The following is a 23,552-nucleotide window of genomic DNA, read 5'->3' as shown; positions in this document are numbered from 1 at the left end:
GCCTGTATTCTTAAACAGTAGCAGGGCAGGTGGACATGCATGCTCTGGGTCGAATCATTTGACGACCCGATTCGCTGACACTGTGTGTTTAAGGACGAAATATCACTGTGTACATACTAGCGCGGCTCACAGAAGAAGAAAGACAAAATTTCATGGAGGGAAGTTGTTCATCTCCTCCCCCTAACTCCAAACTCGGGATATCAGCACAGTATTCTGACTCTGTTGGTCATAGTTTGTAGCACTGTTTTCGCGATTCTTTCCATTGAGGGTATTGCGATTTCCAACGTCTAATGTTGACTCTTGAGACAAGGGTATAGCTCAAGTGCTGGATAAAAAACAACACTCTTGTCTCGGCTCGGCGCTCGACGCGTAAGGCAATGCATGGGTCTTGACTGGCGAATCCCATCAGCCACAGACAGGTGGAGCAACTGAGGCACGGAAAATGTGCAAAAGCCGGCGGCAATAGGAGATCAGGATTACCCTACCTATATCCGACAAGCTGAGGTCACGGATCAAGCTTAACCTGTGACACCCTGATCTTCTTCCCACACGTATCATATCTAAGAAAAGAATAACGTGGCGTGAAGCTCTGTTGTGGTATACTAGTTCCAACAGCCATCTCGACACCATGGCCGGGCAAAATCACGTCATGTCACTTTTCCATCAAATTGTCGCGGATAGCACGCGGACTGAAGAAGAAGTAGTCTTGCCGGGGAGAAATGACGTTGGTATGTCAACTGCACTGTTGAGTTACAGATCGAAAAGAGAAATTAACGGTATATCGTAGCTTGCGGCTTTCCATTCGAGGAGTTGGCGACACGCGAGGCTCGTCGCCATAGTCTGTCAGTCTCCCAGATTGCATCGCTCGTTCAATTCCAAGACTTGGAATATTGTAGCCACGTCATAGATGAGCTCATCTGTTCAATTTGCTTGTCTCCCATGCTTACGCCGTTATTGACCACATGTGGACACACCTTTTGTTCGGAATGCCTGCGTCGACACGTCACTGTCACAAACCAATGTCCTCTCGATAGACGGTCGATCCGACCCAGGAAGGCTCGACGCCCACAATCCATGGTTGATGCTCTTGATCGCTTAACCGTAATGTGTCCGAATGCCAATCAAGGATGCTCTTCCAGCATCAACCGAGATCAGGTGGTTACCCATATTCTAAGATGTGCCTACAATGCCAGGGTATCAAAAGATAATACACCAGACAAAGATATGTAAAGTTCTTCTAAGCGCATGTTCTTTTATAATATAACTCACTGTGCTTAGAACTATAGCTGAGTAGTCTAATTACAGCTAAGAAGTGCAAATCAGACTGTGTGGAGTATACAATGTAGGTATACTTTTGAGTCCTTTCATGTTCCTAACTACGAATTGTATTTGAGACTTTAATGAGGAGTTTGCTTCCCGAGTTCAAATGAGCCTCTATTATCCCCAACTTGACGAGCAAAATACTATTCGAGTTTTCGAGCTTAATCTAGATGTCATTCGGGATCGATTAAAGCAGAAAAGGCAAGAGATCAGGTACAATGCCTCATTCATCAAGGACTTTGTACGCCAACACTATCTAAAACACAAATTTGGCTGATGGAGTGGCCACCAGATCCGCAGCCTTTTCTAAACGGCTCAAGCGCTGGCCGAATTTGACGCGCAAGGAGTAGACATCGATGCCAAGATCGACAACAGCATTGCAGTGAGTCTCCAGCTCAAGACTTGAAGGGGGAATCATTCTACACTGTCGTCATTTGACTCTTCACAATATCGTGTGGCCTCTCAGGGAGATCTATTCCACCCATTCAATCATGGTCAAATGTTCGCTGGTCAGAAGACGAACATGCCACCTCAACAGTGTCACTCTTATCCGCAAAAGCAGCAGCAGCACCATTAACAGCAGCTGATGACAACTATGGACGGCATGGGCTATAATATGTCGTCCGGATCGGGATAGGTCGGACAAAGTCATAACGATCCTCACATGATGCAAACCAAACAGCCTAATTCTTGATACAAGCAGTATCAGCAGGGAAGTCAAGGACATCCCCGCAATATGAACGAAAATCTGCAAGGCTCTCCTGTTCCGCAGAATACCTTCCAGGGACATGAACAAGAGAAGAGATACAGCAATGGTAACCAGAGCCAGATCTCTACTTCACAAGCACAGGTTTCGTCGATTCTCATTGTGGACTCCTCATCTGGTTTATCATGAATCTATTTTAAACTAATTTCGAAGATACTATCTATCTATATATATAGAATAAGATCAGACACCACCGCCATTTGTAAGACGACCGCGTGGGCCATTGGAATAGATCCAGTGGGGGGTCTGAGGAGCATGAGTGCTGGTTATGTAGCTTCCGAAGTAAGGCTGAGCTCCATTGGCACAGGTGGCTGAAGTACCAGTGACGTAAACGTAGCAGGCGCCGTTGTTGGAGTTATCGAGAAGAGTGATACGGCAAAAGGGTCGTTTCTGACACTCGTTACAACAAGTTTCTGGAGTGAAGCCCATACCGAGATAAGTCAGTAGGTTATCAGTAGGAAGAACATTCCTCCATGCCACGACACGTCCTCCGTTATTAGCGGTGGTCAAGACATCATTGCTACTGCATGCAGCGTATACGGTTGATCTAGGAATATCAGACTCGATGGTGACTTGTACATGTTAGCTATGCTGGCTTAGAAGATGAAGGAGTATGTAACTTACCAGTGTTGGTAACCGTAGAGGTAGAAGTAGTTGATGTCCAAGATGTTGTTGTAGGATAGATAGTCGTGGTAGTAGTGGTGCTAACATCAGGAGGATACGAGACGGTAGTGATTGTAGAATAGACAGTCGACATGACAGTCTTTGTAGCAGCCTTCAGTGTGACTCGAGGTCCCTGGGCCGTGACAGTGGTAGTCTTGGTCGAGTAAGAGGCTTTTTTGGTTAATGAATCAACGGAAGAGCACGTATAAAAAGAAAGCACACAAACAATATTTGCCCACGAGCTACCCTTCTTTATCAGTCATAGCCCTTATGATTGACTTTATTAATCAGCAGCTACCATATGTGTTAGGAAATCTAAGTTGTCGTAAGAGGAGCTTTAGTTGATAATTTCTTTTTATGTATTCCGCTGATTGCTCATTCGTTTCAGGTCCCAATGGACTACCTAGTTAACATCCTCGCTAAAGAGAAAGTCAAACGCTGAAGTATCCATCAAGAACAAATCATTGAATGACGGATCCTGACCGCCCGTAAGAAAGTCCATAGTGATGTTCTGAGAGCCAGCTGCTGTATAAATATCTGAGCCAAGATCGCCCATGTTTCCATTGGCATCAGTTGATAGATCAATGTTGTTGCTACTCCAACCCGATGGACCCCCCTTTGGCTGTTCAAACGATCGCCCATCTATCTGCAAGTTCAGACTGGGTTCCGATGGCCCATGCACTCGCTCGCCCCTCTGCCTTGAAGCTCTCTGCTCCAGAACCTTCAACAGGCCCCCTGCATAATTCCAGTACTTGGCAAGCTCTTGAAGGACTTTCCAAAACGTGTGTAGGATTTGTCGAGACTTGGCAGCCAGCAAGGGTTTGTTTGTACTAATCTCGTTGATGATGTGAATTGTGGCAGTGAATACAACGTGGTTGCTATACAGCCATAAAGAGGATATCAAGTTCTTGCTGAGTAGAACTTCAAAGATGGACGCAATCGCGACTGTAGCTTCTCTGCAGAGGATAGCGTCCTCTGGTGTCTCAGTGGGAGCATCCTTCCGGGACTTTGGTGCAGGACGATGGAGTAATAAAACAAAGTTGTAGTATGTGAGATGAAAATGGGCTTGCCATAGATCGAGACATGAAATTGTCAAGTGAAGTGATTTGGGGATTGAAAGCGTTAAGTTTCCAAGAAACTCATCAGCTTTCTTAATAGCTTCGAGTTTTGCCTCTGCAGTTGCACGAAGTGACCAGCCCTTTCTTATCGTTTCAGATATAATTTTGCACAATTGTACATGGTATATCATAAAATCGATCTCTGCTCCAGGAAGATGTTCAATGTGACAAGGCTGGATATCTGGAACGTCACAATCATCGAGGTTGCTACAAGTGTCAGAAATGAGCGCAATTGAGGATAACTATGCACCACTCACATAACTTGAGGTCTACCGGCTGACACAGACGCGATTGTATCGAACTGAAATAGAACCCACCACAGACGAGTATAAACGCGTTTGTAAACCGGCATCATCTTTGAGTGGCTGGTATCTCGATGTAATCCTATAGCCATAGCTGTTCTAGTGGCAATCCCAATCCAATACCAAGCGTTGGCATCGGAATACCACGTCAAGAGAAGAGGCACTTGGATATAGACAAGCCTGTCAGGCCAAGATTCACAGTCAAAAAGAGTTTTGGTTCTGTGGAAGAAGGTAGAAAGAAGGGGAATCATGCTCTCATCATGCGATGCCAGAGTGTGGGCTCCTACTAGCATTATTGCATTGAGAAGTGTCAAGCAGACTGGATTGATGGGATCCTGGCCATTATATTGAGTCATGAATAAGTCTTCGTCGACTATCGGCCATCCACGGTTGATTGTATCAAAATATGCTCTTACCAAGCGCATCTCAAGCTGCTTGTCGGGACGTTCTAGTGGTTCTCCTGTGACACCGCGTCTTTCATACCAGTCATCACTAGTCTCTAATTGACCGTTGTTGAAGTGAAACACATTATCGTAGTTCACATTAGCAGCGTTTTGGCGGAAGAGATAACTACAGTTGGAGAGATTATTTCCAATGAAGTGTGCGCGAGTTCGATGTCCCAGTTCTGCGTCTCTGGCATCGCTATCATTCAAGACGTGAGCACCAAGTTCGAGCTCGCCGCCTTCCTTTGGAGATGGGATTTCTGGTACAGTAGTAAATGATGATACCGTCGTTGGTGAATCAGTTGGCTGTCGTGGACGGAGGGGAGCTAGAACAGTCAATTGACGAAAAGACTGTCTGACTTCCTTCTTGTTGGGACATGATCGACATCCAGATCGGTTGTGACTGCTACAGTTTGTGCAGGGGACACCTTTGTCAACGATGTCACATCGAATCTTTCGTTGACGGCAATTGATACAAGCACGTCCTGGGTTGAATGTCATCAGATGTACTGAACGGAGCAAGCGAGTGACAACTCACTAGTTGGCCCATCAACCCGAGATGGCTGTGTCCTTTTCGCGGCGATGTTCTGCGCCCGTAGGCGATGCCCCGTCATCGGGATTCCTGCTTTTCTTGAGTCTGATGGATGAAGTTGCTTGGAATTCAGCTCTTGATCTAGGGTGGTTGATATTGCTGGGTTTAGTCTGGTCGTCATGTAATCTCGCTTCGGCCAAATGAACCAATCATTACTGATCCACGGCCGATTGAACGGCAAGACTATCCAATCAGAGTCTCGAATCACATCACGGTGAAATTATCCAATTACGATGAGTCCAGCCACGGGCACAATCACCAATAACGATGCTATATCTAAGTCAAGACATGTTATCATCGACAAGACGGAAGGGCGTCTTCATTTTTGCTTATCAATATGTCGTGAAGCTCCATCGTAATGACATTATATATATAGGCCTGGCTGCCGGAAAGCGAGTATCCTGTGTCACCTACATTCACCAACTGTATTAATACCATAATGCCTTCAAAGATTCTCAATTATATCCCGTCACGGGCAAACCCATCTTGTCAAGTCGAAATTGACATTCACGGCCACTACGAGTCCAAAGTCTATACTACGGGATCTACAGTCCAGGGTTTCATTAGACTCACATCCCGGAACAAAACTCCGTTTCAGTCCATCCAAGTCAATTTCAGAGGCACAGCTTCAACCCGCCAAGCGTTTCAGTATGGGACGCCCTTTACAACGCATGCATTTATGAACATCTCTATATCGATTCTTGAAGACTTTTTTCCCACTGGTCATGTCCTTGAAGCTGGAGAGTCGCACAGCATTCCGTTCATATTTGAGATCCCCAGCGATCTTTCCTCCAATGCTTGCAGTCATCAAAACACAGCCGTGAGGGAACGCCATTTACTTCCACCACCTAGCCTCGGGTCATGGATGAAAAGCGATCTCACGGATGGCTCGACATATGTTGATTATGGCATTCGTGCGCGACTTGTGCTCGGAAACGATGGCTTTGCGGAAGAAAGATTTGTCGATCAGAACATTTCTCTCAAAGTCATTCCTATGCTTCCTGAACAACCGCCCATCAGCATTTCCACCTTCAACTCGCAATACTGCTTATTTCAGACAAAAACGATAAGACGAAATCTAGTTGGTGCCAAAGAAGGAATTCTCAGAGTTTCAACTAGGCAGCCTAGACAAATGACATTGAATCTGGATCACCTTCAGGCATCAGAATCTCAACTAGCGATCGATCTTGAATACATTCCTCTGTCAACAAGGCGCACACCACCGGATATTCGCATCAAATCAGCAGTCATTGAGACTGTTACAAGCTTTTCGGTTGGCCGCGTCGGTTATCTACCCGATCAGGATGACACAATGCCAAGCAGTATCTCTGGGGTAGCTCCATGGGTAGCTTCACATCCTCTAGTTCTACAAGGAGCGAGAGAAGTGAATTGGGAGAAAGTCGCAGATACCAATCCTTTCGCAGAACCAGAAAGAAGAGCTTCAGAGCCAATTCAAGTTGCTCCAGACACTGCTAGAACGCAGACACCACCAAGCACAACTCGGAGTTCCATCGATAAGGACTACAGCCAATCGGAAACTCTTATCTACAGGGCCACTATAACACAGCCTTTCGTACTCCCTACAGAGAAATTGTTATTTCTTCCGACGTTCCATTCGTGTATGGTTAGCAGAACCTACCGAATTCGAATTACTCTAGCTACCCGGGCGCATGGCACCACGGTTTCTCTTGTTGTACCATTCCAGATAACAAGTGAAGGACGTACCACTGCCTACGATCCTATATTGCCTGTTTACGTGAGTACAAGGATTCAATGTTCATTGAGATACAGAAACACTAACTGAGCACAAAGCAATATGATAGTGATTCTGTGACTCGCGAATCACCTCCTCCATACAGTAGATAGAGTGAATTTGGAATCATTGTTAGACATAATTAATTTATATATGTATCTCTTGGCCGAGAGGAAGTTGCCAAATATCTTCCACCAATGTATAGTTCAATAGCGCTACTGGATATGACCTTGGCTAGTGATAGGGGCCAGGATATAGATTAGCTTTCAGTAGGGTTGCATAAACACCGGTACTGATTTGGTGGGTGATACAAATGTTAGATCACCCCTAGTATATGTATTGGCTGAGAGTGGACTAATCATTTCGTTTGTATTGCTTTACGTCCTTGTTTTTTTTTTTTTATAGAAACCCGCCTGGCTATGTCAAGTAATTTCAATCAGACGTATCCCAGTTCTTTCAGGATTTCCATCTCAAGATTGTCGTTGTCTTGCTTCGTAAATACTCGAACATCTCCAGCATCTGCTTTTCAGACCCATCCAAATCGAACATCCGATGACAACTCAACCTTTTCCCTCTCCAACCACCGTGGTTGGAACCGCCGGCCGACATTCTCTGTTGGGAGTCTCTTCTCTGACACATCCATCGCCCGGAGCGCCTCCAATAGTTTGATAGCTGATTTACCCTGGCCAACAAATGTCCTGATTGTTCCTTGAAGACTGCGTAGTAACTGAAGTGTAGATTCGATAATCCCAGCTGTGCATCTTTGTGGCCGTACTCGTACGCAAAAGGGAAGAAACCAGCCATCTCCCAGTTAATGACAGCGGCTACGTGCCATTTTCCACTGTGGGTACCATCGCGCTTGATGAGGATGTTGCGAGGCTCGAGATCGTCATGGCAAGGAACGACATGCTTTTGTAATTCGTCAAGGTCAGCGTTGGTCAACTCAACCCAGTTCACATTTTCCAGTTGAGACTCCACGACGAAGCTGTCGGAAGACGAGGTAGCACTGAAGTTGGTCTTGTTGGGCGCAGCATCACCGGCAAGTTTGGCTAAAAATCCTTTCATGTCGGCATGATACCCAAGCTCTGGGCCGCCAATCAAGGACATCTTCCCGTCGCAGTAATAGGGAGTCCCTCTCAAGATCTTGTGGGCGTGGTCACTATCTATGCTATAAACTGTATGAATGACTAGATTCCACTGTTGACAGGCACAAGAGATTATGGTAGCTAGAGAAAGTAGCCAATCAGAGACTTGGGAAAAGGAAGTGTTTACAACCAGATATGCTGAAAGGCAGTATTGGATTTACTTTTTGGTAACGTCTTGCCTGTAGGCTAACTACTTAGAAGCTATACACTGTACTAAGATATGTAAGATAAACAAATATCTCAAGTTATATCCTGTCCAAAAACTCGCTATCCACTGAGATTAAAACAGCTTCTGTAGTAACTGCTTAAGCAGCGTTATCAGCAGCGTCCTCTTCTGAACGGGGAGGACCGCCAGGACCACCTCCCATTCCAAAGTCAGGGTTGGTGTGTCCACCATCCTCGTATCGGAAAACAGCAGGGGTGACCTTGTTGGTTTCGGTAATGTTAACACCATAAGCCAACCAGCCAAAGATACCCTCCGCAACAGTGTCACCAAGCAGAGTCCACTCAACAACGGGGTCGTAGTCCTGGTTAGCAGCCTCAGCAAGAATGTAGTCACGAGCATTGGTCATCAGCTCTTGAGTGTTAGTGTTGTAAGGAGCAAGACTCTCAACCTCGTGGATCAAGTCCTGGTCGAAGTAGGTCTGGCCGATATGGCTGCTGTAGATATCGTTTCCAAGGGTCTTGTTCTCGAACAGAGTAGCGTTGGCATGAGCGAGAAGGTGAATGTGGGTAGTGCGGCCGGTGTAGTGGCCTGGGAAGAGGGTCTCAAACTGCGCAACACCATCCTCGTCGGTTTGCTGGATACCACGGCCAAAGGTGTTGTTGATGTTAGTCTTGTCGTTGATGTTTCCGTTACCCTGGTTGTTCACACCAGCATAGACACCAGTGGAGTTGCAGTGCCAGATATCGAGATACAGCTCGGGTACAGGCTCGCAGGTCTCAACGTTGATGATTTGGTAGTCGAGAATGAGGTCAACACCCTCCTGGTCCTCCTTGAGGTTGCGACGAATGGTCTCACCACTGACGTCTTGGAATTGTTAGTTGATATCACCTCTGATAGATGGTAAGAACTTACAGTAGGGACCGATAGTAACCTCGGGAGTCAAAACACACGAGTTCTGTCCAGCAAACAGAGTCTCGGCAGGTGTGTTGGGCGTATAACCAAGGTCGGTCTTATTGTGGTCCGTGTTGAGCACGTCCTCGAGATCACGCTTCTTGATACCACCTGGAGCCACATTAGAAAGGCACGAGTCAAGTAGTGGATGGTCAATGCTTACGCTTCTGGCGGTGTTCTTGGATCAAAGCGGATCGACGCTTGATGTTGCGGTCAGTCACACCTCGAGCCTTGAGCTTCTCAGCACAGTGACGCAGAGACAGTCGCTCAGCAGTGGTTTCGAATGAGCGACGCTGTTGAAGCTCATCATGATGATCCTCGCCAGGGTGAGCTACGGTCAAGGTAGCGAGTGCTAGGACGATTGAGCTGGGGAAACGCATGATGGCTGTACAGAAGAATAACAGTAGTGTGAATGAACTCAAGAGGCTGATGGAAATAAACCACAAACTGAGAAAACTGTTTCCTTTTATGTACATTCGGACCGTCACGCAACGCATTTCTTGATTGATATACTCGTGTCTGCAATCATTTTTGCCATCGTTTTTACCGTCTTGGCAATGTTACGTCGAAAATGTTCCGGCGTCTATCAACTTCCTGACTTGGAAAAAAGGTTTCATGCTTAATGCTGATCTTATCAAAGCACGATTGTATCATCGTGATATGAGTAAACGACTCTTCCTTATTCGCTGCGGTACATGTTGCCCCTTGCTTAATCTTCGGCATGTGGGCAGACGTTCCTTGATGTGGTCCACAGGCGGCACGGGAGGCATCCCGAGAAAGAAGGTAGAAGTGGATAAGTATGCATAGATCCATGTACCTGAATCTGATAGAAGAGGGTTTTCTGTCTTCCCGTCGCTTTGTATTGCTAAGCTCCCACATGTCACCGAGTTACCCGCGGGAAGAACCGCCATTGGTAATGGGACTGGTTAACAACTGTTGAGAAAGTTCAAAGAAGGTCCGAATGAGGCAATCGTGGAAGATATGCTTATATTTTAGATAAACTCTAATCAACAGGCCAATGTCATCTCAATGCAAACCATAACTCTCTACATAAACAAAATAGAAGAGTCAAGGTTAAACTCAAGCATGTTAAAGTCAAATACCTCGTGGGACAAAGAACCTGCCATGTCAACTCCAGATGAAGCAGAGTTTTCAACCGTGATACTATCCCCACTGTAGGGTGATAGATTCGGCGAGAACGACCTTGCTTGCTTATAAATACTATCCCGCTTTGCAAACGATGGTGATGTAACAAAACTGGAGTCCTTGTTGGGTACCTTGACTTGACCAACAAGACTATGTCGAGAAAAGACGTGGTAACGCGTTTCCAGCTTTTGAGTTACATCCGGATGCCCTTCCGGTGACGGTATCGTCAATCTTGGCGTTTCAGATATATTTACCATCGATATTGTTGCCATTAATTCATACGCGTCCTCTTTCTTCACACAAGTTAGTATACTATAGCAAAAGTCTGGGTTATATCTCACAATAGCTGTTGTGGCTTCGCATTCAAAGAACATGCTTTCAAGAAATTCTATGCATACTTGACCGTATGCTTTCACAACTTCTGTCATATTTTCTGGTATAATCTTTAGCGTATAATTTGCGTGGGCAAGAATGCGAAAACACTGGTAAACAGAAACAGCGATGTCCAGGTCAAGCGCAACGCCATCTGGTTTCACCGTCAATACAGCTTGCAGAATTTTAGCCAGTTCTATGGCGCTCTCGTAGCATCGTATCTGGCATGACCTAACGAACTCTTGGTCTAATGCCGTAAGTGCAGGTTGAGGTAACGCCTCGACAAGGCCCTCCATGGTAAGGCGGTATATATTGCAGTGTGCCATGTGCCAATGAACATGAATTGAGAGGAAGCTCGAAAGACTTGAAGAGTGGGCGTGTAATTGGATGTTACGCGTCGATGATTGGAATTGGGTCGGTAGCTGAGATTGATAGTTGTTGAGCTCTAGCTGAAAGACGTCGACTTGAGACCCAAATTCAGAGTTTCCGACGTCAGGCGCAACAGCTTGCTTGGTGAACTCCAGAACGCGATAATTGATATTCATCATGCGAATGACTAAGCTTAGTGTGCTGGGTGATTTAGCCCCAGGACTGTAGTGTGTCGGTTCCAAGTAGCCACCTTGCTCGGGAATATCAAGGTCGAAGTTGGTATCGTGAGTCGGCAGTTGGATGTGGAGTAGTCTTGGTGACGACAAAGTAAATTCCTGGTAACCCGCCGACATGACATTGTCTATGAGATACAGCGACCACATTGTCCTTCGACAACACTCTTGAGTCAAAAACTCTAATTTCGGGTCGTCATAGTTGAGCCTGAGACCCATGGCATAGCGGATAGCGATGGCCGTCAGAGAAAATGCACTAGTAAATCGACGCTGATATGCTCTGTGCTTGATGATAAAAATCAAAGCTTGGACATTAGGAACAGAGGGGTTCTCCAAATCCTGGAGAATGAGAGTTTCGGCTCTAGCAATGAATTCGTCTCCTCGCTTCACCATCCCGGGGCCAAGGTCATGGAAGACGGAAACAATGCCAATGAGAGATAATAAAAGAGCTTTGTTAAAGTTCTTGCTCCGATATTGATCCATTACCAAGGCACGATGCAGAAAGGAAAACGCTGGTACATGCCGTATGTGTGTGAAGAATATAGTCAACGCCTTGAGGGCGAGCTGCTCAGAAGGCTCATGAGAGTCTGACGCTTCCACAGAATTATTGATGATAGGTTCCTGAACTGGATCTGCTGGACCATTCGGCACTAGCTCCAGCTCATCTTGTTCTGGTGCGGGCGATCTGGTGTCAGGTGCATATGAAGTCTGAGACTGAACAGTACCGTCGGACCGTCTGCGGGATCTAGTCTTGGCTTGCGAACTTTGTGAGTCAGATGATGAGTCTGGAGATGGTGGACCAGGAGACGGCACAACTGTCGATTGTGAATTTGTAGGAGCAGAAGCTCGTCCAGGAACAGGATAGACGCAAACATTCCCCAACCTACTGCACCGGCGACAAGTAGGCTGCTCTTCATTACACCGAACCTTTCTGGAGTGACAGGAAAAGCATGCCAAATGAGCACGACGACGGGTCACAGGCACCGTCGATCTCTTGTCGATATTTGTCTGAGGGTTCTCGAATGAACATGTGAAACCAAGTCGTTCACAATTGGTGCATATGTTTCTGCGCCCATCACACCGGACTTTACGTGCTCGACATGCAGAGCAAGTGTCGGGAGATGCGCGGGCCGGCCTCCGTCGTGGAGGATTGCGGGTTGTATCAAGACTCATGGCTGGTCTTCGTGAAGTCCAGGTGACTCCAGATTCGAACGTCTTGTGATCTGCATGGAATGAGTAAAAGTCAAGGTCAAGGAATGCGATGCATAATGCGATATGACGGGTGAAGTGGAGGACAGGTCCCGACGACGCTACTAAATGAATTGCGGGGAGAGCGGAGAGACAGACAGGGGCTTGGACTGGCCACGAAGCACGCCATTAGCAGTAGGAATTAGTTGATAACTATTGGGCTCCGGGCAAATAAAGTTACATTTACAGGGGGACACTCAGCATAGAGCCTGCGGTGTCACCTAATTCAATGACAGGCTAAGCTGAATGAAGTTACAGTTTCAACACAACCAAGGGTTGTGATTCAGGTATATCCAGCACAAATGAATACATGGCCCTTCTCTTTAGTTGTCAAAGTTGTTGCATTTGTAGTAATATCTACTTGCTGCCAATCCCAACATCAACCACATCAGCTTCAATGTCCTTGCCGTCCCGCGGTTCCTGCTCAGCTTCCACTGTAGCCCCCTTGAACTTTCTCAGCGACAACCTGGACGCAAAAAGATGGTCAATTTCCTCTAGAGAGCGTCCAGATACATCTGGAACGCAGAAATATGCGAAAAGAATGGAGCAGACTGAAATTGAACCAAAGATGAATCCAACGCGAGACCCAAGAGCTGCATAGGGTTTGTTTAGTAGATACGGAAGGGAGAACGACACGACAAATCTGCAATGTTGTTAGCTGTTATCCAGTATCATGTCAGACGTCCGACTGAACATGTTTCACTTACTGTGTAGCGATATTGAGAACCGAGGCGGACCGATAAGTCATATCTCTAACAGTCAGTGCGGGAATCTCTGCGCTGAGAATATGCGCTGTGGGGGCCCATCCTACAGCGTAACCAAAAGTAAATATCACCATCATGGACACGATGCCGGCTTTGATCTCGTTAGATGGGTTGCTGATAGTACCGAGGCCACCCATGGTCATTAGAGCCGACACTTGGACAGAGGCACCCAAAAGCACTTGGAATCTGTAGCAGAGTCAGTGCCACTATTCTCAATTGTTTCGCATAATAAACAAAACATACCTTCGGCCCAGTTTGTCCGTCATAACCATGGCCAGAAGCGACGTACAAGTGCTGACGACTGCGATTATCACTGTAACATTGAATGGGTTTATGGTTCCAAGGGACTTGACGTAAAGTGCGCCGTAGATGGATGTGAAAATCTGCCCAGTGGACTGCAGGAAGAAGTTGGCACCTGTCACGACCATGGTACGCGTGCGATGCTGCGGCTTAAAAATGTCCAAAAAGGAACCAGTTTTCGTCTGATATTCTTGCTCGACGACCGCCACGATGCCACGGTACTCTTCTTCGATCTGTTCCTCGGTGTACTTTCCGACTCGGAGCTCTTGTAGACAGGCGAGGGCGTCGGCCTTTCGATCCTTGAGTACGAGCCATCGCGGGGACTAAAACGCTTGGTCAGAATTTCTTGTCTCTCTTGATCTTCCTTCTATCGTCGAATGAAAATTTGGATGATTACCTCGGGAATAAACCATATCGTACATATGATGAAAGTTGGGACAACATAGAACAGACCATACGGGATCATGTATGCCTGACGGCCAGATAAGGTGCTGGTCCCGCGAGCAATACAGTTCATGGTCAACCCACCAATCTAGCCCAGGGGATCCATGTTAGTAATGACTCTTTCTCCGGTCTGCTAAGCTGAAATGTAGTGTTCTTACAAATAAACTGATCTGGTAGGTTCCGACAACAAAGCCTCGAGCATGCTTGGGGGTTATTTCGGATTGGAATACAGGAACTACCGCCAGTTCCATGCCGATATAAATATCTGCAGGCCAGATTAGACATGACGCTATATCACGAGTTTTGGAAGACTTACAATTGAGAACACGAGCGACCAGGATCTGGGTCGGTGTGCGAGAAGTGATAACAATAGTGGCCGCGACCAACGCCCAGATGCTCATGGTAAACATGCACATTCTCCTGCCATACCGCTTGCTAATCCAGCTACCAGCCAGAACGCCTGTAAATGAATAGACCTTGTCAGTAAACTGTACAACGTTACCATTATCCAATCTGCGACTCACCAGTGGCTTGGCCGAGGTAGATGAATCCGTTGAAAAAGGATAGCCAGACGGTATCCAGCACATAGTCTTGCTTCGCTTCATCCCAATGACCAAACTGCTTGTCAAAGGCAGTCATGGCCTGGGTGGCGGCGAAGCCTTGTTGGTCGAAACCAAAATTGAACTGTGAGATGGTGATCAACAAGACGGCAGTGGTCAATCGCTTGTTGAACGTCCCACGAAAGTCGAGATGCCCGAAGCCTAGCATCGTGGCACTTGTCAATGTAGGTAGATTGACAAATATGGGTGTCAAGTATTCGAGGGCTCAATTGGGTCGTTGTGTGTCCACTTGACAATGACTACTAGCCGTTCTTCATTGACTTTATACGGAACAATAATTTCAATAAGCCACGACCGTAACTGGAAACTACCTAGCACGATTGCACCATTTCAATCATCAATTTGTCTATATGGAGTCTGATATTGAAAGGTGCCGTGAATTGAATGAGACGCGGCAGCCGGAGCTCCGATGGAAAGTATTTCGTACTGTGGGGAAAGATATCGGAGATGAACGACTAACTATATCGGGACTATGGGATACAGGGTAGGAACGCGGCATTCGGAGCACCGAGGAAGTTATCATCAGAAGAAGAAATCGCTCGTTGAATTGGTTGGTAATTGACTATCACGAGCTCCAATTGGGGTATCTAAAGCTCATTAGCCGTCCTCATAGGCCCGGTCAATGGAGCACGATTCTTTCACTGCCAAATGAACGCGTACCCTTGATCTGATCTCGTGTCTCAATAACTAGCTAGTCTATCCACTTTTTGTACCAGCTCATTCACTCGTCGCAGTAGACACCACGGTCAGCAATATGTCGCCAAGAAAAAACATTCTGCTCATGATTGCCGATGATCTCGGCCGTGAGCAGGTTGGTTGCTATGGAGGTCAGAGACAACTCACACCAAACCTGGATGGACTCGCGGCATCCGGGTCCAGATTTGACATGGCCTTTACCAGCACCGCGTCATGCAGTGGAAGTCGTACTGTTATCTACACTGGCCTACACACGCACGAGACAGGTAGTTACGGCCTGACTCATGGCGACAACGGCTTCAGGACTTTTGACAACGTCGAGTCTGCGCCCCTGCTCTTTAACAAGATTGGCTACAAGACTGGCATTCTCGGCAAAGTCCATGTTAGCCCGGACAATCTGTATCCTTGGCAAATCAGGCTGGAAAGCGAGTCGAGGAATGTAGCAGCGATCGCAGATGAGGCTGATAGCTTTTTTCAAACCTCGAAAGCGGAGGACAAGCCTTTCTTCCTAACCATTGGTTTTGTTGACCCTCATCGGCAACTGGGCACACGTGGCGGCTTCGGTAACGTCGAGGATAACTACGACCCTCGTCTCAAAGACAAGATCTATAAACCCGAAGATGTCACAGTTCCTTCATTTTTGAGCGACATCCCCGAAGTCCGCGAGGAGCTTGCCGAGTACTACAGGTCGATACACCGAATGGACCAAGGTGTGGGCATGATCCTCAAGGCTCTGGAGAGGAATGGTCTATCGGACAATACTCTGGTCCTATTTTTGAGCGACAATGGTCCGCCGTTTGTCAACTCGAAAACGACGCTATTTGAAACGGGTGTCAGACTGCCCTTTCTGATGCGTGCGCCGGGCTTTACAACCGGGAGCACGAACCCCAACCTCGTCTCATATGTCGACATTCTCCCAACATTCCTTGACTGGGCCAGTCATTCCAACATGCCTTCACAAGATGGTTATGTCCAACGAAAAGGAAGGTCAATCCTTTCAATTGCGGGATTCTCACAGCCCCAGCCAGGATGGGATCGCGTCTTTGGCTCTCACACTTTCCACGAAATCACAAACTACTGGCCTACAAGATTTATGCGCAACCGCCGCTTCAAATATCACCGCAACATATGCTGGAAATTGGATTTCCCATTTGCCATGGATCTCTACGCGTCGCGCTCATGGGAAGGTATGCGGAACGCGAGCGGTGACAAAGAACCCATGATTGGGCCCCGACGGCTTCGGGATTACATCTGTCGTCCACCGGAAGAGCTATTTGACCTTGAGAATGATCCTTGCGAGATCATTAACCTTGCTGGTGATCCAGAGCTTGCTGAAGTGCTCAAGTCAATGCGTAATGAATTGGAGGTTTGGCAAAAGTCCACCGGTGATCTGTGGCTTTGGAGAGACGGTGCGCCTGTTGTCAGGTATCTGTCTTCGAATTATGCCAGGGAAGGTCTCAAGATACCTGATCGGTTCGACTTTGATGTCAACAGGCCTCACACTGATGCGGCACCTCAATACGACTTGCTTTGAACAATAAGTATGATTTAAATTCGGGGATGTTAGTTAAACACTTATATCATCAGTGTTAGAGGAAGAATTGATCTTGCAAATACTTTCACTCCATCAACGTTGCAGTAGAGTGTCGTTGAATGTTTCTCCACTCCCTAGCTGAGGGAGAAAAAGAAAGAAGATTTCTCGCAAAAGAATCAGGACGAACGACAAGGCAATCCTCCATGAGAACAGATCGCGGAACAAGGAGTCATCAAACAGTAATAGGTACTGTGGTCTAGTTGGTTATGACATCTCGTTAACACCGAGAAGGTCCCCGGTTCGAGCCCGGGCAGAACCTCATTTTTTGCCGGATTGACAGTGCTCCTCATGTTTTATTGGTTTGCCACGCGCTGTTTATTCTTTTGCGGATGTTATCGCTGATAAAAAATAATAAGAACAATAACCTGGATTTGAAACTGAGCTGAACTGAATGCTGACTAGAGTGGTTCACAAATGAAGCGGCACTCGGAGCTACAAATAACTATCGGCATTAACAGCGGCATCAACAACACCGAATGTCACCGTTGCCATGAGCAAACATTGCAGGGATATTTTGTTAGTAAAAAATCTATATGATACAACTAATGAGTGCAATCACGTCTTCAGAAGCAAGGAAGTATATATTCTATCTGTTCGTTGAATTAATGCTGATGCGAGATCTGTGCCGGCTTACAAGATGTTGTTTCTACTTTTGCCAGTCGTTTTGTTAGCTCTCTTACGGAGCTCAGCGCAAACTCAAGCAAAGCCTCTAGAACCAGATTCCTCGGTTGCCTACGCCACTTACATCAACTTTGCTGAACATGATATCCTCGACAACGACGATGGCCTTCCCACTCACCCTCTGCTCACCGACTATGGCAAAGTTACTTATCCTATCACCACCGACGGAAATGGCCGAGAGCAGGTTGAGGCCCACCTAAGCTACTGGGAAGGCAAATACTGGATGTATGCTGCTACCTGGGGCTGCGGAGGGTCTATCTTCGTCTATGGCCGATTGACCGGTATGAATTGGCCGGCTAGTCCTACCTATCCGAAAGGAGACTATGGTGAAGACGGGAACTGTGGCATCAAGTCCTACATGTCGTCTGATCTTGTCAACTGGCAATTAACCGATTTTTACCAGCCTGCAGCTGAGGTCGCCAACGTGACGAAACCTCTCGTCAGGTACAGCAAAGCAACAGGGAATTACGTCCTGTTCATGGGAGGAAATGCTCATTCCAACTTTTACTACGCCACTTCCAAATCACCTGGCGGCCCATGGAGCAACCCGCCATCTTTGATGACAGGAGAATACCTCACTCACGACTTCGACATCGCTGTTGGCCCTGACGGCGCGCATTATATCCTAACTGACACTTGGACTAGCGTTTCCGAGATCCAAGCAACAGGACACTCTGTTCCAGTGTGGGATATTTATGTGCAGAAGCTTGCGCCAAACTTGACCTCGACAGTTGGAACCAACAGTACATCCAAGTTAATTCGTACAGCCAAAGAACTTCTCAAACAAGGACTCAACCTTGAGGCGTGCGGCTTCTTTTATCATGACTCGTACTGGTATCAGACCTACTCATACACCTGTCAGAACTGCGCCGAATACATATACTATCTTTACGCGAAGGATCCTCTTGGACCATATACTGATGGTGGCTACCTTAGTCTTGACGGCTGCGGCGGCCAGAATAAAGGTGCCAATGTGCTCCCTTCTGCCAAGGGTCCCATTGTTGTAGCCGGAAACCTTGCCTATAGGACGAGCCCGACTGACCATGTCGTCAACGGCGAAATCTGGCATGCGGATAATCACCAAGCGGCATCCAGTACTTCTTTTTTCCCACTCGAATTCAACGATGACCACACGATCAAAAACTTTACTTGTCCAGCCACTGTAAAGATCCCACTGGTAAAGAACATTACCTCCTCTCCCGAACCACCTTTACCTTATCAACTAGACTGCCGTATCCGCAACTGGCAGACGACAGTGCAACACTTCTCGCCAGCAAAGCAGGTTTCAACTTTGGAGTTTCCCGTGTGGCAAAGGACAGATAACTTGGGACCCACAACCAACGCTGGTCCGGTACTCGATGGTATTCTGAACGTCACAGTGAGCTTTCTGGACAAGACAACCGAGACTTTCTCCTGGGTTCCGAGCAATATATCTTGGGCACCTGCTAAGATTTCTTTGGATTTGCACGACAAGAAATTATCTTCTATTGAGCTGAGCACCAATGCTACGAATGGTTGTTATGGAACTCTTGCCCAGCCGCTCGTGGATAGCGGAGTCCAGTATGGAGTTATTGTGAACAAGAAGCTGAAGGTTTCCGAGAAGGCACAAATGTATATATATAAATCGTAACTTCAGACTACAGTATTGTTTGTTCTGTTGCTTATCCCCATTTTATCTCTTCTAGTTCTTCCCTAAGACTTCTTGCATCCCTGACAACATCTCATATAACGCCCAAGCTCCTGGATCAGGTACCTGCTGTTCACTCGCCTCGCCTACATACAATGCCCTCCCAAGCTTTGGTCTTAGAAACGCCGTCGCTTCTGCTTTTTCCTGCGCTTTTGAAACTGCCATTCCAAAGCTTTTGGTCTTGACAAACTCATCCGTAAACGGCATCAGAACATCCATAACAGTACGATCTCCTTCTCTTGCTGTAGTGCATGTCTTAAGTGATTCGACGGCTGTGTTGAGAGCGGGGGCGTATGTTTCTGAAAGTCCTTCTTGTCCAACTTCTTTCAGGCGCCTCTTAAGGGCGTTGTTGAAAGCTGTGAGGAGAATACCCAAGATAGCTCCCAGCGTGCCGCCCATATCATCAACAGTATCGGTGATTGCTTCTAGGAAGGACACAACGGAACCAGAGGTGCCAACACCTTCGTCTAGTTTGCGAAGGACAGATTCACAGAGACCCTTGACGGCGTCTCCGCAGTCTCCATCGCCCATCATTATGTCCCATTTAGTGAGCTTTGGTTCAGCAGCAATGGCTTTTTCGCAAGCTCTTCGGATGCTAGCCTCAAGCACTGATGGGTCCACTGAATCGTACTTTTCGACAGAAGTGGCTGCAACCTTTCCATTGACGTGGCCATTCGCTTGGTGTTGAACAGTGGGAGTTTGCTTTGGCGACGGTCTGACGAGGTTGGGCCAGGAAACAGCAGTCGTAGGTCGGTCGAATAATTCGAGTAATGTGGAAGTTGTTGATTGACACTGTTTTGCAGCAGCTGATATGTTGCAGAGGGAGATGGAGAATCCGGGGGCATTTAGAGATGTCTCAAAAGACCCCGACAAGCATCGAACTGGTTTGATCGACCATGTTGATGCGAGTTGCTGTTGAATCTCGTCCAACAAAGCACCAAGCTCAAGATTGGAAAGACCGCCGTAGTTATTAACAAGCAGTAAAACCTCGTCGTCGTTGTCAAATTTACAAAAGGCTCTTTCGTGGTCGTTCTGGCTGCATAGTAGGTCCAACAGGGACTTGATGACTTCCTCAACAGGCGGAAAAGGAGATACAAGTTGTTGTCCTGGCTCGTTGTGAATCCCAGCTCCGATAACGCAGACATCATCGGAGATCTTTTGGTACTGTCGACCGGGAACGTGGCAGTGGTCAAGGGACGAGCCAATTGAGACTGTATGATCGTTGACGGCTCGGCCGAGGGATACGCATTGTTCGAAAGACCAGTTCTCTGCGGCTGCAGCGCAAAGGGTCTTCATCGCTGTCATATAGTTAGCATTCAAGATTTTTTACTGAGCCTCGTCAAACACTTACTTAACACATGGCCGGGCATTCCTCTCCTGCCGACGCGTTCAGATCTGCTCCTCCCGATAGAAACATCATCTGTCGCAGGGAGGACGAGATAATCTTCCCCTGATCCATCCGCCTTTGACCTTTCAGCAGCAAGACCAAAGTGAAGTCTATCTCCAGTGTAGTTGGTGATAAGGAATATTGTTCCCTTGGTCGAAGGTGCAAGCCTTCTAGCGGCCAAGATCTGCTTTGTACTTGGCGACGCAAAGATATCACCGCATGCTACTGCAGATAGTAGACCTTCGCCTACAAAACCGCTCCATGAAGGTTCATGACCTGAACCGCCACCACTGATGATTGCGACTTTTGAAGGGTCGTGATAGCCATTGGCTACGACTCTCTCGGCTTCGTTGAGGATGAGATGGGGGTTTGCAGCGACAAGGGAACGCAGTGCTCGAGGCACTAAGTGATTGGCAGCCGCCTCTGAAAAATAGTGTTTCACCATCTTGGAAGTGCCAGTATTTACTTGATAAGCGAAGTAGCATGAACTGAAAGAGGAACGTGGATGGTGACAATTACCAACACCTCTATTGCAGTATTATAATACCAACTCCATATTACAGTTGTTTATGTCATAGAGCTCACATGCTGATCCAACAATCTGCGACGCGTTTCGTGTCAAATCGGCTTACCTCTCTGGGATACTTTCCTGAATTCTTTCCAGAATATCTTGTCATACGACACTGAATCTTCAGGGTAGTATCCGTAGATTGAAGCTAATAACCCCGAGACGCGGCAACATAGCCGAGTGCATTTTCCCCGCAGTGACCAATGCAACCACACTAACCGAAGGAATTTGGTTTGGTTGACCGTCGGACTACAATCTCCTCGCTTCGGGGTAATCTTGCATGCGACTCCAAGGCAAACGTTGGCTGCGTCTCGTGCCACCTTCAACAATTCGTCGAGATGGATGCAGGCGCACAGGCGAGACAGTCGAGGAAGAGACCTCGTAAATCGCGAGGCCGAGGACTACGTACCAAAACCGGCTGGTTAGTGTATCTGTTTCAGCCGCCATTACTCAGTCTAATTGGGCCAGTCTGACATGTCGCCAACGACACAAGAAATGCGATGGTAGTACCCACTATGAATCGCCTCAAGGGCCATACTGATTAACTCATGCCAGAGAGACGCCCTGTTTGTGGACCTTGCTCGACGCGATCGCGCGACTGTGTCTATCCTGAATGTCCCGACGCGCCGTCTTCACACACAAGTGTCGACGACTCAGTGCCAGGAGACCAAACATGGCTCGATGATCAAGACTCACTCCGTCCAGCTCTCGAGTTACCTAGCCCTCATACCGTGGTCCCCGACATCCAAGCCTCACTTTGCTCAAACGACCTACCGCTCCTCAACGCAGCATCTCAACCAGTACCTGTTTCAACATGGTCTCCAGACTCAGCATTCTGGACCACTGACTTTGCTTCGACACGATGGCTAGACCTTCTCGCGAACGATGCTGCGCAGGCCGATAGTGGCTTCTCCCTTGCGCCGACTCCCGCGCTCAGAACAGGCGAGGAGAGACCTCCGGATATTGGAAGCTTGCAGGCACGGTTGTCTCAAGTTGCCGAGGCGGAGCGCACGACATGGCAGGATGGCGCGAGACCGACGGTCTTGTCGAGTCGTGAAGCTGGCCTTTTACGTCACTTTGCAGAAAGTTGTGCTTTGTGGCTGGATCTCTTCAATCCCCAGAGACTCTTTTCAACATATGTTATCAGGCTGGCTCTCAAAGACGCAGGGCTCATGAATGCGATCTTGGCTCTCTCTGCACGACACCACTCGAGACGACCCCACCCGAACGATCCAAATACTCCCGACGTGACAGATAATGAGTCTATCAGACACTACTACGAAACGTTGCACTATGTACAAGAAGCACTTCCCTACACAAGTTACACCAACTCGGAAGAGCTTCTCGCCACTGCGATCATCATCTCAGCCTACGAAATGCTCGACGAATCAGACGGACGAGGAAATTGGCAGAGGCACTTGAAAGGTGTTTTCTGGATCCAGAGATCACAAAATGTAAATGGTAGTTCCGGGGGTCTTCGTCAAGCTGTCTGGTGGGCTTGGCTTCGACAGGATGTCTGGGCTGCATTTAGAGAGAAGAGGTCTTGCTTCAGTTTCTGGGTTCCCATGCAAGAACTTGGCGAACTTGATCAGCACGGTATGGCAGATAGAGCAATTTATCTTCTCTCGCAAGCAGTCAATTACTATGCAAACTCTCACGCTGCTTCATCCGACACAGCGCAACGTCCTAGACAGACAGACTTGAGTCATGCTAGGGTTGGCCTTTTACAGAAGATAGAAGAGCTCAAGTCTCGACTTGGGGAGCACTACCAGCCTCTACCCGTACCTTCTGAAACCTCGGAGCTATTTCAGAACATCTGGATACATCCACCCGAGATTGGAGCTGCACTGCAAGCGCTTACTTTTGCGTTAATACTGATAACTCTACACAGTCCGATCCCAGCTGGATTTAACGGCTATCTCCGGATGCAAAAGACTCTTACCGAGGCTGTAAATACTATTTGTGGTATAGCCATGGAGCTCAAGGATGAAGGATGTCAGATTCTATCGGCGCAGTGTCTCTATGGCGCGGGTCTTTGTTTGCAAGATACCGCAAAGCGAGAAAAGGTTATACAATTGATGGAAGCTTGTGAGTCGAGAGTTAGTTGGGCGCCTATGAAGATGTGGAGAGATGATTTGAGGATGGAGTGGGCCAAGGCAGATCAAGAGGATAGTCAACCAGTTTAATTACATATTAACAGTGACATGATAATAAATTACAATAT

The 23,552-nt window shown here is 47.4% G+C and overlaps 12 protein-coding genes and 1 non-coding gene across 13 annotated transcripts; 6 read left to right on the top strand and 7 right to left on the bottom strand.

The window, feature by feature from the left end:
• Nucleotides 1-628: 628 nt before the first annotated feature.
• On the top strand, nt 629-1,230 carry FGSG_08032 (uncharacterized protein; the record flags this gene model as incomplete). Its single annotated transcript, XM_011322490.1, has 2 exons — nt 629-728; nt 788-1,230. 2 exons carry the CDS (start codon nt 629-631, stop codon nt 1,228-1,230), a joined length of 543 nt encoding a protein of 180 aa, XP_011320792.1.
• Nucleotides 1,231-2,269: 1,039 nt separating this feature from the next.
• On the bottom strand, nt 2,270-2,843 carry FGSG_08033 (uncharacterized protein; the record flags this gene model as incomplete). Its single annotated transcript, XM_011322489.1, has 2 exons — nt 2,270-2,658; nt 2,711-2,843. 2 exons carry the CDS (start codon nt 2,841-2,843, stop codon nt 2,270-2,272), a joined length of 522 nt encoding a protein of 173 aa, XP_011320791.1.
• A 309-nt stretch (nt 2,844-3,152) lies between these two features.
• On the bottom strand, nt 3,153-5,226 carry FGSG_08034 (uncharacterized protein; the record flags this gene model as incomplete). The annotated part of the gene is made up of 3 exons (XM_011322488.1): nt 3,153-4,074; nt 4,125-5,097; nt 5,151-5,226. 3 exons carry the CDS (start codon nt 5,224-5,226, stop codon nt 3,153-3,155), a joined length of 1,971 nt encoding a protein of 656 aa, XP_011320790.1.
• A 417-nt stretch (nt 5,227-5,643) lies between these two features.
• Nucleotides 5,644-7,070, top strand: FGSG_08035 (uncharacterized protein; the record flags this gene model as incomplete). Its single annotated transcript, XM_011322487.1, has 2 exons — nt 5,644-6,960; nt 7,017-7,070. 2 exons carry the CDS (start codon nt 5,644-5,646, stop codon nt 7,068-7,070), a joined length of 1,371 nt encoding a protein of 456 aa, XP_011320789.1.
• Nucleotides 7,071-7,413: 343 nt separating this feature from the next.
• FGSG_08036 (uncharacterized protein) lies at nt 7,414-8,064 on the bottom strand (the record flags this gene model as incomplete). Its single annotated transcript, XM_011322486.1, has 1 exon — nt 7,414-8,064. The coding sequence occupies one exon, from the start codon at nt 8,062-8,064 to the stop codon at nt 7,414-7,416; it is 651 nt and encodes a 216-aa protein (XP_011320788.1).
• A 343-nt stretch (nt 8,065-8,407) lies between these two features.
• Nucleotides 8,408-9,599, bottom strand: FGSG_08037 (uncharacterized protein; the record flags this gene model as incomplete). Its single annotated transcript, XM_011322485.1, has 3 exons — nt 8,408-9,132; nt 9,181-9,330; nt 9,383-9,599. 3 exons carry the CDS (start codon nt 9,597-9,599, stop codon nt 8,408-8,410), a joined length of 1,092 nt encoding a protein of 363 aa, XP_011320787.1.
• A 666-nt stretch (nt 9,600-10,265) lies between these two features.
• FGSG_08038 (uncharacterized protein) lies at nt 10,266-12,512 on the bottom strand (the record flags this gene model as incomplete). Its single annotated transcript, XM_011322484.1, has 2 exons — nt 10,266-10,658; nt 10,764-12,512. 2 exons carry the CDS (start codon nt 12,510-12,512, stop codon nt 10,266-10,268), a joined length of 2,142 nt encoding a protein of 713 aa, XP_011320786.1.
• A 432-nt stretch (nt 12,513-12,944) lies between these two features.
• On the bottom strand, nt 12,945-14,863 carry FGSG_08039 (uncharacterized protein; the record flags this gene model as incomplete). Its single annotated transcript, XM_011322483.1, has 7 exons — nt 12,945-13,230; nt 13,295-13,537; nt 13,595-13,974; nt 14,049-14,183; nt 14,254-14,360; nt 14,412-14,555; nt 14,620-14,863. 7 exons carry the CDS (start codon nt 14,861-14,863, stop codon nt 12,945-12,947), a joined length of 1,539 nt encoding a protein of 512 aa, XP_011320785.1.
• A 606-nt stretch (nt 14,864-15,469) lies between these two features.
• On the top strand, nt 15,470-16,945 carry FGSG_08040 (uncharacterized protein; the record flags this gene model as incomplete). The annotated part of the gene is made up of 1 exon (XM_011322482.1): nt 15,470-16,945. One exon carries the CDS (start codon nt 15,470-15,472, stop codon nt 16,943-16,945), a length of 1,476 nt encoding a protein of 491 aa, XP_011320784.1.
• Nucleotides 16,946-17,190: 245 nt separating this feature from the next.
• FGSG_20717 lies at nt 17,191-17,264 on the top strand. Its single transcript has one exon. It is a non-coding gene; the product is annotated as a tRNA-Val (tRNA).
• A 378-nt stretch (nt 17,265-17,642) lies between these two features.
• FGSG_08041 (uncharacterized protein) lies at nt 17,643-19,316 on the top strand (the record flags this gene model as incomplete). Its single annotated transcript, XM_011322481.1, has 2 exons — nt 17,643-17,967; nt 18,097-19,316. 2 exons carry the CDS (start codon nt 17,643-17,645, stop codon nt 19,314-19,316), a joined length of 1,545 nt encoding a protein of 514 aa, XP_011320783.1.
• A 51-nt stretch (nt 19,317-19,367) lies between these two features.
• Nucleotides 19,368-21,205, bottom strand: FGSG_08042 (uncharacterized protein; the record flags this gene model as incomplete). Its single annotated transcript, XM_011322480.1, has 2 exons — nt 19,368-20,671; nt 20,725-21,205. 2 exons carry the CDS (start codon nt 21,203-21,205, stop codon nt 19,368-19,370), a joined length of 1,785 nt encoding a protein of 594 aa, XP_011320782.1.
• A 671-nt stretch (nt 21,206-21,876) lies between these two features.
• Nucleotides 21,877-23,514, top strand: FGSG_08043 (uncharacterized protein; the record flags this gene model as incomplete). The annotated part of the gene is made up of 1 exon (XM_011322479.1): nt 21,877-23,514. The coding sequence occupies one exon, from the start codon at nt 21,877-21,879 to the stop codon at nt 23,512-23,514; it is 1,638 nt and encodes a 545-aa protein (XP_011320781.1).
• Nucleotides 23,515-23,552: the final 38 nt, after the last annotated feature.

Source organism: Fusarium graminearum, chromosome 2 (assembly GCF_000240135.3).
Source record: "Fusarium graminearum PH-1 chromosome 2, whole genome shotgun sequence".
NCBI classification, from domain to species: domain Eukaryota; kingdom Fungi; phylum Ascomycota; class Sordariomycetes; order Hypocreales; family Nectriaceae; genus Fusarium; species Fusarium graminearum.
Note: the sequence above shows the minus strand (reverse complement) of the source record. Positions and strands in the feature narration are given on the sequence as shown.